This window comes from Thrips palmi, unplaced genomic scaffold, assembly GCF_012932325.1.
Source record: "Thrips palmi isolate BJ-2018 unplaced genomic scaffold, TpBJ-2018v1 HiC_scaffold_2, whole genome shotgun sequence".
Lineage (NCBI taxonomy): Eukaryota > Metazoa > Arthropoda > Insecta > Thysanoptera > Thripidae > Thrips > Thrips palmi.
Window position 1 is genome coordinate 7,868,957 of NW_023144629.1, and position 14,400 is coordinate 7,883,356.

Below are 14,400 nucleotides of genomic sequence, written 5' to 3' on the forward strand. Positions count from 1 at the left end.
GGCGCGCTCTTTTTCTCTCTCTCCAGTTTCCAGCAGTCGAGCCCCCGCCAGCGTCCGGAGCAGTCGCGTTCCGTTCCGGACCTCGCGCGTCGCGTCCCCGTCAAGCCAAAGACCCCCGTCGCGACCGTCTAGTCAGTGTGTGTGTGAGTGCGTGGACATGCAACAGCAGCCATAAAGGATTACCGCTTGCTATGGGCGCCGCAGCCATGGCCTTCTTCAACGCCGTGTCCGGGGCCAACAGACAGTCCCCCGCCCCTCCGCAGGGCCAGCAGGGCCACCAGGGCCACCCCATGGCGCCACCGCTCGGCGTGGGCCCCGTGCCTGGCTCGAGAAACGCGCGCCGCCACTACCAGCAGCAGCTGCAGCAGAACCTCCAGGGCGCCAACAAGATGCGGTGCAAGCAGGTGGTGCAGGCCGTGCAGGCCGTGCAGGCCGTGCCCCAGCCCGCGTCGTGCGTCGCGGGGCCCAGCAGGGTCCCCGAAGACGCCCCCGCAGTCCAGCAACAACAACAACAGCAGCAGCTGGCCGTGGTGCCGGTGGTCGCCCCTAGCCGCTGCCCCTGCACCGTCGACGAGTTCCTCGCGCCCTTCCGCAGCAAGATGAAGGCCTTCAAGAAGCTCAAGAAGCGGCTAGGTCAGTACGAGTGTGGTGGCGCTCGTGAGTGTGTGGGTGTGAGTGCGGGGATGGTGGTCTGGTTTCAAGTCGAGTCGTCTTGGAGGAGCGGGCATCTGGCATGCCCTTGCCCGGCTGGTTGGTTAATCCAAGGATCCTGATCGCGCAGTGCAGCCCGGCCCGCCGCGTCTGCTCGCTGGAGTGGCTGTTGTGTGCTGTCGGGCGTGCTCTACCGTGCAGGGCGTGGCGTGGCGTGGCGGGGCGTGGCGGGGCGGGGCGGGCTGCGTCGGGAATCTGAATGGAGCTTCCTGTGGCCCGTGCTACACAGCGACGCCCCCGCCTCCCCCGCCCCCTCCCCCCTCCCCCCGCGCTTCCGGTGCCGACGGCCGGAGGTGGCTGGAGGCTCGCCGACGTGCAAGTGTCTGGAACGGCCTCCTACGGTAGCCCGGCCGCCAACGTATTTTCATTCATTCATTCATTCATTCCTGCCTTGCCGTGCCGTTTTCCATTATGTGCCGGCCCTGGCGGTTTCCTGGCGAGAAACCCAAGGAAAGAGTACCCTCGCGCATGGTGCGTTGCGGTACCCTGCCCGCTGGGTGCCGCCGGCGCCGGCTAGGTACCCGCATGCATGGCCCTATCGGCCCGCCGTCCCGTCCCCTGGCTGGCACCAGGGCCTGGCCCACTGGCCCGGCTGGACTCTGTCCGTCGCCGTGCTCGGCTCGTCGCCAGGCCGCTGCTCTGTCGGCCGATGGGACGCCGCGTTCTCTCGACGGCGCACGCCTTGTCCCGTGTCGTGTCTCGGCGCTCTGACGGACGGCCCTACGGTGTGCTGGCGGCTTCGGGACGGCCCCCGGCGCGCAGGCAGAGGTGCACGCCGGCCCGGCCGCCAAGACGCGGCCGAGACCGTGCACTCGTTGGCGTGCGGTGCGTTGCGGTGCCGTGGTGCGCACGGAGGAGCAGCGGGCGTCTTTCGCCGTGCGAACTTGGCCAAGAGGACAATGGCGTCCTGCAGGCATGTCCTGGGAGCCGCGCGCGCTCCCCCAGCACCTCCTGCAGGACCCCATCCTGGATCCAGGTGCGCCCACAAAGGGAGGGGCGGCTTCGATTCCCTCGCTCTGTCTCTCTCGCACTCCTACGGGGTGCCCTATGAGTGCGAGAGAGACAGAGCGCTGTTCAGCTCGGTTCAGCCTGCAGGGGATGCTTTGGCTCCGCGACCTTTGTTGGCGTGGCTTTTTCTGTTTCTCTGCCTTCGGAGGGGACGCCGGAGGGACTTTAAACCGGCATTTCCCTCCCTACAGTGTAGCGAGCTCGCGCCGACTATCGTCCATATCAGCTGTAGAGCCGCGTGCTGCGCCGAGCTGCTTGCGGCCCCCACCGTAAGAGCCCTGCTTATCGAGCCAGACCTCGAAAGTACGCTGTCATCTGGTAATCTGGTCCAGAGCCGTGCGGCTGCGCCCGCGGCTGCCTCGGAAGATCACGCCCAAGAAGGTGTGCGTGCCACGGGGCACGGCCAGCCGCGGTGCGGACGGCCACCCTAGCACGCCGGCCCGGCGTCTGCCGGCTGGCCACCCTAGCTTTAGTTCCTTCCGTTCCGTTCCCCAGGAGGGACCCTTTCCTTCCCCCATTTCCTGTGCCGGTGGCTGGCGCGGCCCGCCCCTCCCCGCCACGCCACGCCGGGCGCGCAACCCCCCGCCCCGGACCCCCGCCCCCTCGCAGCCACGCCAGGCCACGCCGTGACCCGGTGTGTCCGTGAAGCACATCAACTTGTAGTGCAGCGGACTGCAGCCGGGCCGGCGCTGACGACCTGGCCGTCCTGGCGGCGGGAGGGGGAGCAGGGGCCAGCGAGACGGGGAATAACATTAAAAAGTGCAACGGATTTTTCCGACCTGACCAACAGAAGGCGGAGCACGGCGATGGCGTTGCTGCTGAGTCGGCCGCGCTTTCCCTGCCGAAACTTATTTTATAATTGAATTGTTTTATGGTGAGTCCGCGCGCTCGGACGCGACATCCACGCAGTTTCCTCCTCGAGTCGAGTCGCGGCCGACTTCTTTTCGGCGCGCGGACTTGGGGCCGTGCCGCTGCGGTGCCGCGGCCGTTCCCACGCCAAACTGCCAGCGGCCTGCCGGACTCCAAGAAGTGCCCCGGCGTGGCGCTCAGAAATCCGGCGAGGAATGTGTGCGCAGCAGCGCAGCACGTGGCCGCCAACTGGGGGCGGCGGGGGCGGCGAGCAGGCGCTGCAGATGGGGGCGGCGGCAACGCGTCGATGCAACGGTCTTCTGGTGGTGCGCCGCCATAAAGCAATCGGCCAGGTTGGGGTTGTCTTGAGCAAAATCAACTAAGACGGACCACTTCTTCCGGTGACCCTCTCCGATTTGCCTGATTTTTTGTAGGCTTAATAACTCACTAAAGGAGAGTCTAAAGCCAAAATATTAGGTCCCGCGAAAATTTATTACCCGAGATATGGCCAACTTTAGTTTAACTTTTGGAGAAAAAACACAAATTTGGGTATTTTGGACTAATTTTACACTTTTCATAGTAGAGGGCTAAAATTTGGTCACTTTATGTAAAATTGGCCAAGGAACAAGAATATGACCTCAGATTTGACCTCCGACGAATAACTGAAGAGTAAACCCCCCAAAACACCCTAAAAACATATAAAAAAACAGTTTTTTCTTGGGGTTTCTGGGAAAAATATGTGGACAAAAATTTCTGATGATCTTATCTTGTAGAAAATGACGCGATGAATCGAATGAGACCACGCTCAGATTTTTATGCCAAACCGTTTAGGAGATATAGTGGTTCAAAGTATGAAAATTTTGCCATTTATTTTTTTAAAAATGCAGGTTTTGAGCATAGTTTGACGTTTTTTGCCTCCTTGGTGCGTGTGGGTGTTCTTATCTTGTGGAAAATGACGCGCTGAATCGAATGAAACCACGCACAGACCTGTATCTCAAACCGTTTAGGAGATATAGCGATTCAAAGTATGGGCACTGTAGTCCGCCCGCCCAACAGGCGTGTTTGGCGGCTCTGCCTTGTCGGGTGTTTGCAGGAGCTCTTCCGAGCCCATATTTTAAACCACAATATCTCCTAAACGGTTTGAGATACAACTCTATGCGTGGTCGCATTCGATTCAGCGCGTCTTTTTCCACAAGATAAGAACGTCTACACGCACCAAAGAGGCAAAAACGTCAAACAATGCTCAAAACCTGCATTTTTTAACAAATGAATGGCAAAATTTTCATATTTTGAGCCGCTATATCTCCTAAACGGTTTGACATAAAAATCTGCGCGTGGTCTCATTCGATTCATCGCGTCATTTTCTACAAGATAAGATCATCAGAAATTTTTGTCCACATATTTTTCCCAGAAACCCCAAGAAAAAACTGTTTTTTTATATGTTTTTAGGGTGTTTTGGGGGGTTTACTCTTCAGTTATTCGTCGGAGGTCAAATCTGAGGTCATATTCTTGTTCCTTGGCCAATTTTACATAAAGTGACCAAATTTTAGCCCTCTACTATGAAAAGTGTAAAATTAGTCCAAAATACCCAAATTTGTGTTTTTTCTCCAAAAGTTAAACTAAAGTTGGCCATATCTCGGGTAATAAATTTTCGCGGGACCTAATATTTTGGCTTTAGACTCTCCTTTAGTGAGTTATTAAGCCTACAAAAAATCAGGCAAATCGGAGAGGGTCACCGGAAGAAGTGGTCCGTCTTAGTTGATTTTGCTCCTTGGTTGTCTAGTGGCGGTGCAGGCGGTGCAGGCGGTGCATTGTGTGGACGAGGCCCAGATGGTGACCAGGTTGGCTGCGTGTGGGGCCGAGCCGAAGGGCGAAGCCGAGCCGCGGCCCGCCTGCGCCGCCTGCTGCACTGGAAACAAAAGACCTCGGCATGGCATCGCACAGTGGGCCAGAAGACCGGCGGAGGCGGCCAAAATCCCGGACGCGTTTTGAGCTCCAGAGTCGCTGAATGGGACTCGGATCGAAGGTGAGACCCCACCAATGGATTGCTCTCCGAACGAGGAATCCATTGGTGGGGTCACACGTTCGGTTCGAGTCCTTTTCAGCTACCCCAAAGGTCTGTGAGAGGCCTAACAGCGCTGATGATGATGATGATGATGGAGCTCAAAACGCGTCTGGAACTGTGGCCGCATCCACCGGTCTTCTGGCCCACCGTGCATCGGCGCCTCGACCGGCTTGGCGCGGTGTTAGAGCACGCTTAGCCGCCCGCAGTGGTGGCGCTAAGTGCTAAGTGTCGCGGTCTGTGGGTCGCCGACCCCCGCGCGTGTAGTTGTGCCCATGAGGGCGTGTTGTTGTTTTTCGGGCCGCGCTTACTATCTCTATGGCCGCGCCTCGTTTCCATGAAATGAAGGCGACACCGCCACTAGGCAGGTGTGCGACTTGTCGGACTTGTCGCAGCCCCGGGGCTCCACGCCGAGGGACTTGGAACTTGGCACCCCGGGGGACGGGACGGGGCCTCGGACGGGGCGACGCGGCGACACGACGCGCGCGTTTTCCGCGGCGGCCGCCAGCCCCGCCAGCCCCGCCAGCCCCGCCAGCCCCGCCAGCCCCGCCAGCCCCGCCAGCCCCGCCAGCCCCGCCAGCCCCGCCAGCCCCGCCAGCCCCGCCAGCCCCGCCAGCCCCGCCAGCCCCGCCAGCCCCCCACCGCCAGCCCCGCCAGCCCCGCCAGCCCCGCCAGCCCCGCCAGCCCCGCCAGCCCCGCCAGCCCCGCCACCCCGCCAGGCACGGCCAGGCTGCCGGACGGCGACGCGATGGACCAAGCATCGACCCGGTGGCGCGGCGCGGCGCGGCGTGGCGCGGCGGCGAGCAGGTGAAGAGGGTGCACCCCTTTGCCTCCCTTTGCTTCGCTCCTGGACGAAAAGACACGGCAGCTGCCCCCCCCCCTTTTCTTTTCCTCCTCTCAGGAAGAGGGGGAGCGGGATCAGTTCAGCAACAGCTGCTGGGCCGTGCATGAGGGTCTACCTGGCCATCAGCTGCTCGCCGAGCCGCGCCGCACCGCGAGCCGCGCCATGTGCGAGGCACGGCAGCGAGGCAAGGCAGCGAGGCAAGGCAGCGAGGCAAGGCAGCGAGGCAAGGCAGCGAGGCAAGGCAGCGAGGCAAGGCAGCGAGGAAAGGGCAGCGAGCAGGGCAGCGGCAAGGCAGCGAGGCAAGGCAGCGAGGCAAGGCAGCGAGGCAAGGCAGCGAGGCAAGGCAGCGAGGCAAGGCAGCGAGGCAAGGCAGCGAGGCAAGGCAGCGAGGCAAGGCAGCGAGGCAAGGCAGCGAGGCAAGGCAGCGAGGCTAGGGGTTGCCTCTCGCCACACAAAGCGGCCCTGGCTGCCGGTTGCTAGGGAATGCGTGCGGCTCACCCCTAGCAACCAACCCCCTGCTTCGCCTGCTTGCGGTGCGGGCTCGCTGCATCGCGGTGCACTCGCGCGAGGTTATCGGCGCGCTGCGTTGGCATCGTCTGCCTGTCTGTCTGCCTGCTTGTCCGTCTGTCTGTCTAGAGAAATCTGCGTCCCGCGGGGTGGGTGGTCCCCCCTGGCGCCGCCCCTGCCCCTCTGCGCTCCGACGGGCGGTCCCTGCGTCCCTCAGGCGCTCCCCGAACGACAGTTGTGCCGGTCTCGGCGGGGCCCGGCGCGCGCCACCGCCACTCCGACGTCCACCACCCCTCGAGGACGGCGACGACGGCGGAGCGGGATGGACGGCCGGGGCGGTGGTGGAGTAGTATCGGGTTTGGGTGGCGGGGCGGGGCGGGGCGGGGCGGGGCGGGGCGGGGGACCTGTTGGCGGCTGGATGGTGGACATGGACTCGACACGGAGAGGGCGTCCCTGAAGGCGCGGCGCTGTCTGCTTGTCGGCCGTGCGTCATTTTCAGTTTTGCAGATCGCGGCCGCTAACACACACACACACACACACACACACACCACTCTACTTGCACTCACACTTCTGCACACAAGACACGCGCGCACACACACACACACACAGTGGATGGTTGGTGACCACACTGCGAGGGACAGGAACGACGTTCATGTCCCCTCCGCCTTTCCCCCCGCCACTCGCGGCCCCCGTGAGAACCGCCGTCGTCGGCGCGTCGTCGCCGTGCCCCCTCCCCCCCCCCTTTTCGAACGGGAGTTGCCCGCGACGTCGCGGCGACGACGGCGTCGTTGTCGTGCCTGGGATGTGACACTGCGTGGAGCATCGCGCCTAGTAGTACGTACACTGGAAAGGACTGCGTGTGTGTGAGTGTGTCCTTCGTGACGGAGAGCGTTCCACTGTTCGCTGTCGTGCGCGCTTATGAGAGCGGCGTACAGTGTACAGTCGCGCACGAGGGCTATTATGCGCATGGCGGTGACGATACCCCGAGTCACTTTTAACGGCCTTTTGACGCCCGTCACGCAAAGGGCCTCCTTTGTGGCGACTGGGTCGTTCCCTGCCTCTTGCCACTGGCTGTCCTCTACAGTGGAGTGTCGCCGCGGGCGCTGCTTGCGCGGCTGACTGTACTCCGTGCTTCACAGTGCGCCTCGCTGCCTCGCGGCATCAAAGCGTGTCCGCGCATCGTCGTCGTCGCCATGCCCATGCAGTGCAGCAGCGCGGTGGATGCAGCGCGACGACGTGACTGACTGACGGACTGCCAGGCCAGGACACTGCCAGGACGGCGACGTGACACAGACGTGACGTGCCCGGCGACATGCGTGCGAGTTATTTAGGGCACCGTGTTGTCTCGCTCTACACTCGTCTCGCTTCGCTCTTTGGCCCGGACGGTCCATTATTCATTATTCCCCTATGCCGCCGCGGACTGCTGCACTGGCGGACTGCGGGCTGGTGCCGAACGGCGCTTTCGTCGCGCTGCTCTGTCTCTCTCGCACTCGTGGGGCGGGCCGTAGCGCCGTGGCGGTGCGAGAGGGACAGAGCGATTCGCCTGGCCTGGGAACGGCGGAGCCTAGCGGAGCAACGCGAGCCCCCCGCCACGCCCGCCACGCCGTGCAAATGTCACGGTGTCGAAAGTGCCCTGCATGCCCTGCCCGGGGCACGGCGGCACGGCACGGCACGCCGGGATGCTGCAGCCGTACGACGCCGTGCCGTGCCCTGCCGTGCCGTGCCCTGCTCGCGGTAGTACAACTCCGAGCGCGGCCGCCGGCCGTGGTCGGCCCCGCCGCGCCGTGCCCCGCGGGGGCCCCGCGAGCGAGCGCCCCGAGCCTGCTCCAGGCCAGACCAGTTAGTGAGTCACCTCTCGACTCCCCCCCCCGCCACCCCCGCCCGCCACGCCACCGCCACGCCACGCCCCGCCACGCCCGCGTCAAGAAGACAGGCCATGCACGGCGTGGTATGGCATACAGATGCAGGACGACGGAGCGGCATACTGGCTGGAATCTAGGATGTAGGGACGCAGCACCACGCAGTGGTCCAGCCCGCCTAGAGACCGCCGCGGCGGTGCGGTAACAACAACAACAACAACATCAAGGCAGCGATTGCCAGCAGTGGGAATCGGGAGGAGAAAATGAAGCCGAGCGGCAACAGCGCGAGGCGTTCCCTAATTGAACAATGGTAAAAGTAAATGCGTTTAATTGGAGAGGGCTTCGGGCGGGGCCTCCAGGCCTCCAGGGCGTCGGGGTCAAGGATGGCCGCCAGGGCACCGCCACGCCACTGCCACGGCAACTGGTGGCGCCTTACTGTCATTGGCCGTGAATTGGTCGCCGCGCCGCGCCACGCTCTGGGCCGGGCCGGGCCGGGCCAGGCCAAGTGTGTCGAGTGCGAGGCTGCAAAGCGCGTTGTGAATGGACGCACGTGTGCGACACGTGAGGCGCGACGCGTGCGCCGTGTCGGAGGGAGAGGGAGAGAGACGGAGGGTTGACGCCGTGCTCGGTGTGGTGCGTGCGCGAGCTGCGCGAGTGAGCGGGGACGGCTTCCGCCGGAAGTAGAGGCGGTGCTGACGGCGGCGTTGTGTGTGCGGCCGAGCGTGCGGAGCGCTGCGGAGCGCACCTTGCCGTGCACAGTGCGCGCCGTCGTGGCCGAGCAGGCCCTCGAGCTGGTGCCGGCCTGGCGGCCTGGTTTCCCTGCCCCTTCGCGCTCCGAGACTCCGAGAGGGTTGGCTGCCTGCGGTCTGATTCCGATCCGATCCGAACAGGGCTTCGCCGCTCTGTCTCTCCCTTGGGGTACCTTGGGGATGCGCCGCGAGTGCGAGAGGGACACAGCGACGGACGGAAGCTCTGCTCGGAATCAGCCTGCTGCCTGGCTGGCGGCGCTGGCGAGTTGGGCTGGCTGTGTGGCGCCACCCCCGCCCTCGCTCCGCCCCGTGCCGCCCCTTCAGCAGCCTACGATCGTGGGGGGTGGCTGCCGCCGCCCCCGCCGCCCCCCGTTCCAACCGCGTAGCGCGCTGCCCTTGCCGCGGCAGGGCTGTGCCCCTTTCCCCGCCCCTCTCTTCTCCGCCCCTAAGATGTGTTTTTCCACTCGATCGCTCCATTCCGCTACACGTTGCGAGGCTACATCGCACTGTGTGCCCTGTCCCCCTCCCCCTCCCCCCGGACGCGGAGGTCAGGTCCGCAGCTTCCCGTCTACAGACGCCGCCGACTAACGTTCGCCCCTTTCCTCTGTGTGTTGCAGCAACCCGGTCGTCGAGCGGCACCGCCACCAACAACATGCCCCCGCTGGCCTTCCACCAGATCCACGGCGAGAACATCGAGCTCTGCTTCGACCGGCGCGTCGCCCGCCGCACCGAGTCCTTCTGCAAGGCCGTCACGTTCAGCAACCGGCCCGTGCTCGTCGGCGAGAAGGTGAGCGCCCAGAGTCCAGGCCGACACCGCCGAGACGAGATGCGGATGCACAGTGCGCCAGAAGACCGGTGGAGGCGGTCAAAATCCCGGATGCGTTTTGAGCTCCAGAGTCGCTAAACAGGACTCGAACCGAACGTGTGACCCCACCAATGGATTGCTCTCCGAACGAGGAATCCATTGCTGGGGTCACTCGTTCGGTTCGAGTCCTGTTTAGCGACTCTGGAACTCAAAACGCGTCTGGAATTTTGGCCGCCTTCGCCGGTCCTCTGGCCCACTGTGGGATGGCGAGCCTTGAAATGTCTTGTTCCTGCGGTGTGCTGACGCGACCCTCTTGCCCGGCCCGCAGGTGTACATCCGCTTCCTGGAGATCTCCGATAGCTGGAGCGGGGTGATCCGCATGGGCTTCACGTCGTACGACCCCGTGTCGCTGGCGGCCTCGTCGTCGGGGCTGCCCCGCTACGCGTGCCCCGACCTCACCAACAAGCCGGGCAGCTGGGCCAAGGCGCTGTCGGAGCGCTTCGCCGTCCAGGGCGCCGTGCTCTACTTCTACGTGACCGCCACCGGCGACGTGCACTTCGGCGTCAACGGCGAGGACAAGGGCTTCTTCTTCGGCGACGTGGAGACGCGCGGCCCGCTGTGGGCCGTCGTGGACGTGTACGGCAACTCGACCGCCATCGAGCTGGTCGACCCCCGCGCCCAGCTCAACAACTCCCGGCGCAGCCTGACGGGCAGCAGTGGCGAGTGGGACTCGAGCGGGTCGCCGGAGAGGCTGGCCGACGCCGTGGCCGCCATGAGGCTGCAGCAGCCGCTGCCCGCGCCGCCGCAGCAGGGCGAGCAGCAAAGGGCTGCGGCCCGCGCCCACAACCAGCCCGCCGCCGCGCCCGCCGCCGCCCCCGCGGCGCGCCCGCACCACGCCCACCACCGGCACGGCCATCACCAGCACCGCGGCGGCAGCGGCGGCCACCACGACCACGACATGCTGCCGTCGCCCAGGTTCCAGCCGTCGGGCGCCGTGTTCAGCTTCATGGCCTTCCACCGCACGCGCGGCAGGAACGTGGTGCTCAACGCGGACCGCACGCTGGCCACCAGGCCCGACACCGAGTTCTGCCACGGCTACGTGTTCACGCAGCGGCCCGTCGTGCTGGGCGAGCGCATCGTCGTGCAGGTAAGCCCCGAGCACCGCCATTTTTCCTCCCGTCGACTCTGCGCGATGTTGCCAAAGGTTTCATTTATTTGCGGTTTACGCGTTGGGCCGGTGCGTGACATTGCCGTTGCTGTTCCAGGTCCTCAACACTGAGCCGGCCTACGTGGGCGCGCTGGCCTTCGGGCTGACGTCGTGCGACCCCGCCACCCTGAGCCCCTCGGACCTGCCCGAGGACGCCGACTTCCTGCTGGACCGCTCCGAGTACTGGGTGGTGAGCAAGGACGTGGCCTCGGCGCCGCAGCGGGGCGACGAGCTCACCTTCTCCGTGACGCACACGGGCGAGGTGACCATCTCCCGCAACGGCAGCACGCCCGTCGTCTTCATGCACGTGGACCACACGCTGCAGCTGTGGGCCTTCCTGGACGTGTACGGGTCGACGCAGCGCGTGCGCCTGCTCGGCTCCCTCATGGACCCGTCCCTCACGTCGACGCCGTCGTCCACGGCGGCACAGCGCCTGGCGCTGGCCAACCAGTCCAGCGTGGACCCGCACACTGCCAACAACCACAACAACGGGCGGCTGGCGTGCTGCACGCCCAGCGCGACCCCCAGCCAGGTGTCACGGCCGCCCGTGCCGCCCCACGGCCTGCCCGCCTCCACGGCCCCCGCGCCCGCGCCGTCGCCCGCGCCGTCCAGCACGTCCGTGCCCACCGTGACGGTGGTGACGCCGCACGCCAGCCCCGCGCACGCGGTGGCGCACGCCCCGACCGGCGCCACGGCCGAGGTGCTGCAGCTGGCGGCCAACGGCGGCACCATGCTGGTCGTCAACCTGCCGCCCAACCCCCACACCTACCTGCCGGGGCCGGCGCCCACGCCCCAGTCCGCCAGCGGCCTCGCGGACGCGGGCCCGGCCACGTCCTTCGCCGAGAACGGCTTCGCGGAGGTGAGTGTCTTGTGGTGTGACTCGAATGCAGCAGCTCGCCGAGACGCCGGTTCTAACATTGCCTTGTGCTTGCAGCCCTCCGTGCAGCAGTGGGTGGGCCAGCACGCCGTGTCCAACACCATGTCCGGCAGCGAGTGCTCCATCTGCTACGAGCGCGCCATCGACTCGGTGCTGTACACGTGCGGCCACATGTGCATGTGCTTCGAGTGCGCCGTGCAGCAGTGGCGCGGCAAGGGCGGCGGCCACTGCCCCATGTGCCGCGCGGTCATCAGGGACGTGATCCGTACCTACAAGTCCTGAAGTCGTCCTGGACAGGACAGTCGAGTCATTCGTGATGTCGTTGATTGTTGTCTACGGTTTTTATTGTGATGGTTCGCAGGTGGGCTCTGCTTGCCTTTCCTTTTCTTTTTTTTTTTGGTTTTGCTCAGCCAATGTGCTGTGAGCGATTCATAGTGTAACTAAGTCATTGACAATGTGTGCAGTCGTAAACCTGTCTTTACCCAAATGCTGGCAGAAACCAAAGACGTGTGAATGTGTGAGTGAATGCGCGCGCGTGTGTGTGTGTGTGTGTGTGCGGGACGCACTGTAAGTGTGAGATGTTATTTGTTGATGGAAGGTGGATGACAGGGAAGGTCATTGTTGTTATAACTTGAGGCCTCTGCCTAGACTGTGAAAAGGAACGATATGTTTCTTTTCTCTTTTTTTAAATCTTCTAAGAATAAGTTGCGATTGTGTGGATGGATTTGTTTTGCACATCAGTCTTTGTTTCACCTTTCATGTTACCACTTCAGTTAATTGTTATTGTGATGGGAAGTGCATGTACTTGCTCGGCGACTAGTATGTGCCAAATGTTTGTGTGCCTGTTGTTCGTTGAATGCAAATGCCAATGTCATTCTCTCTTCTTGTGACTGAAAAATATGCTTGCAATTGGAAGCATGCCTGTAGTGTGCTTATTATTTTTCTACAATGTGTTGATGTTCTTAGTTTCTTTTAAAGTGACATTTTCAGTGATATTATTCAGTTGCTCTAATTCTTAAGATAAGTTTTTTGGAGGGAGATTTTCTGTTGCGGTAATGTGGCTCCTGTTGTGGTTCTGTTGATATCTTCAATTGTTAAAGTTTTGAGATAAATTGTTTATTATTTCTAACCTTTTTGCACTATAGAGGCTTATCCTCTTTGACTGCTGTTTAAAGTTCTTTTAAATGAGGACAGAATGACGATATGTAATGATAATCATAGTGAAAATTGTCGACATCAAGACAAACTGATTTTTAAGTAGTGTACCTCTCACTTTTGAAGAACTAAATATTTTGTGCTGAAAAATCTCTTTTAACCGTCCCACATTTTGAATTCCATTGAATTAGACATGAGCGCAGTTACATTCCAGTTTCTGAAAAAGAGTGTGTGTATGTGTGTGTAGACTTCTGTCCATACTTGAATGTCTAGTCAAACTGATATCCATATCCATCTCCTTTCTGGTGTTGTTTTGAACAACTTTATGTACATAAGATATCTAACTAAATATTATTATTGTTATGGGAAAAGAAATCTGTCATGTTGCAATCTAGTAGTATCAATTCAATTTTGAGTGTCTTTCTAAACCCTTTAGTATTTTGATTGAAATAATTTTTCATCTGTAATTATTATATTTTATTCATGCTCCTCTTTGTTATTGAAATCACATTTTCTAGTGTTAATTTGAATGTTAACACTCAGTCCCATCCTACAGCATTTTGTATGGAATAGATCTACATATAATTATCATCCAAATACTTTCATGATTTGATTGCTTAATACAAGTCTCAAAGATTAAATCTGCTGCTCTTATTTACCCCTTTCCTATGACAGTGCTGTGCTGAAATCATGCTGAAACACACTCCAGAGAGGTTCTAGTTCCATCCTTAAAGAGGTGACTGGCTGGGACAGGAAAAATGAGTACTTCTTTGTTTAAAAAATACCTTATTTGCTTTATTTGCTCCACTCTGATGACATCCCAATAACAACAAAATAATGTATAATATATTACTCTCTTCAAAATTAACACAATCATAAGAGTTGGGCCCTACTCTCATGACACAATATACAATGAAATAAATAAAATCAAGAAGGAAACTTGAAGCTTTGGAAAATTAACTATAAGAGCTAGTTTACTACACAACTATTTTAAACCCTTTCAGATTCATGATTTACGTTGCTCCTTTTTTATCTTATTGTTAAACATCTGCAAAAAGCCAACAATATTTTTCTTGCCCAGACATAAGTTAACTATACGCAGTAAAGAGCAGGTATGCTTTGAGATAACAAGTGACAAGCCATTTTGTGATATGTCATTCTGAATAGGTCTAATAAAGGTTAAATGAGCCACCATGCAAGTAGGACAGTCCTGCAAACATCCTACTCAAGTGCAGCAAGACAGTGAGGGTGAGAGGTGTTGCACTGCACGTTTTTAAAACATTGTTATTTCCAGTTATTGGTCAAACTGTTTTAAATGCTGTAGAAAAATTAAAAATGTTTCAAAAAAATAATACAGTAGGAACAATGTGAGGAGTGAGATGTACACATTGTCAAAACAAAATATTAACACATTCTGTAAACTACTTAACTTGAACTTAAAAGAAAAATAGTAGTATATGAAAATTGATTGTAGGTAGTAAACACATTTTAAGTGATCGAAAAGTTACAACAATTCCAGGACTAGTTGGAAACACAGCATGAAGCATAATAGCTATTAGCAACATTGTCAATAATTACTTTTTTTCATTCTTACATTACTTTAAAAAACAACTGTCATCAGTCCTTCTTGCTAATCACCATAAGGACTCATGCTTCACAGGCAAACGGTAACTGCCTTTTCAGACACAGACCAGATTACTACAAGAATGTTACAGTACTTTTAGGACCTTATATGTATAAGAATTAACACAGCCATTATATAAAAAC

General features: G+C 59.4%; 1 protein-coding gene across 1 annotated transcript; it reads left to right on the forward strand.

The window, feature by feature from the left end:
• The first annotated feature begins 15 nt into the window (after positions 1-15).
• Positions 16-14,011, forward strand: LOC117647468 (protein neuralized). Its single transcript, XM_034389218.1, has 7 exons — positions 16-633; positions 9,207-9,376; positions 9,723-10,157; positions 10,305-10,541; positions 10,660-11,175; positions 11,302-11,460; positions 11,536-14,011. Exons 1-7 carry the CDS (start codon positions 192-194, stop codon positions 11,758-11,760), a joined length of 2,184 nt encoding a protein of 727 aa, XP_034245109.1. The 5' UTR covers positions 16-191; the 3' UTR covers positions 11,761-14,011.
• Positions 14,012-14,400: the final 389 nt, after the last annotated feature.

What these genes read in the sequence shown, in the direction of transcription:
- LOC117647468 (XM_034389218.1), top strand. Translation starts at nt 192, where the DNA reads ATGGGCGCCGCAGCCATGGCCTTCTTCAACGCCGTGTCCGGGGCCAAC. An exon ending in CCGTGCTCGTCGGCGAGAAG is followed by an intron (nt 9,377 to 9,722) that starts GTGAGCGCCCAG and finishes CCCGGCCCGCAG; the next exon opens with GTGTACATCCGCTTCCTGGA. An exon ending in CCCACGGCCTGCCCGCCTCC is followed by an intron (nt 11,176 to 11,301) that starts ACGGCCCCCGCG and finishes GCCACGGCCGAG; the next exon opens with GTGCTGCAGCTGGCGGCCAA.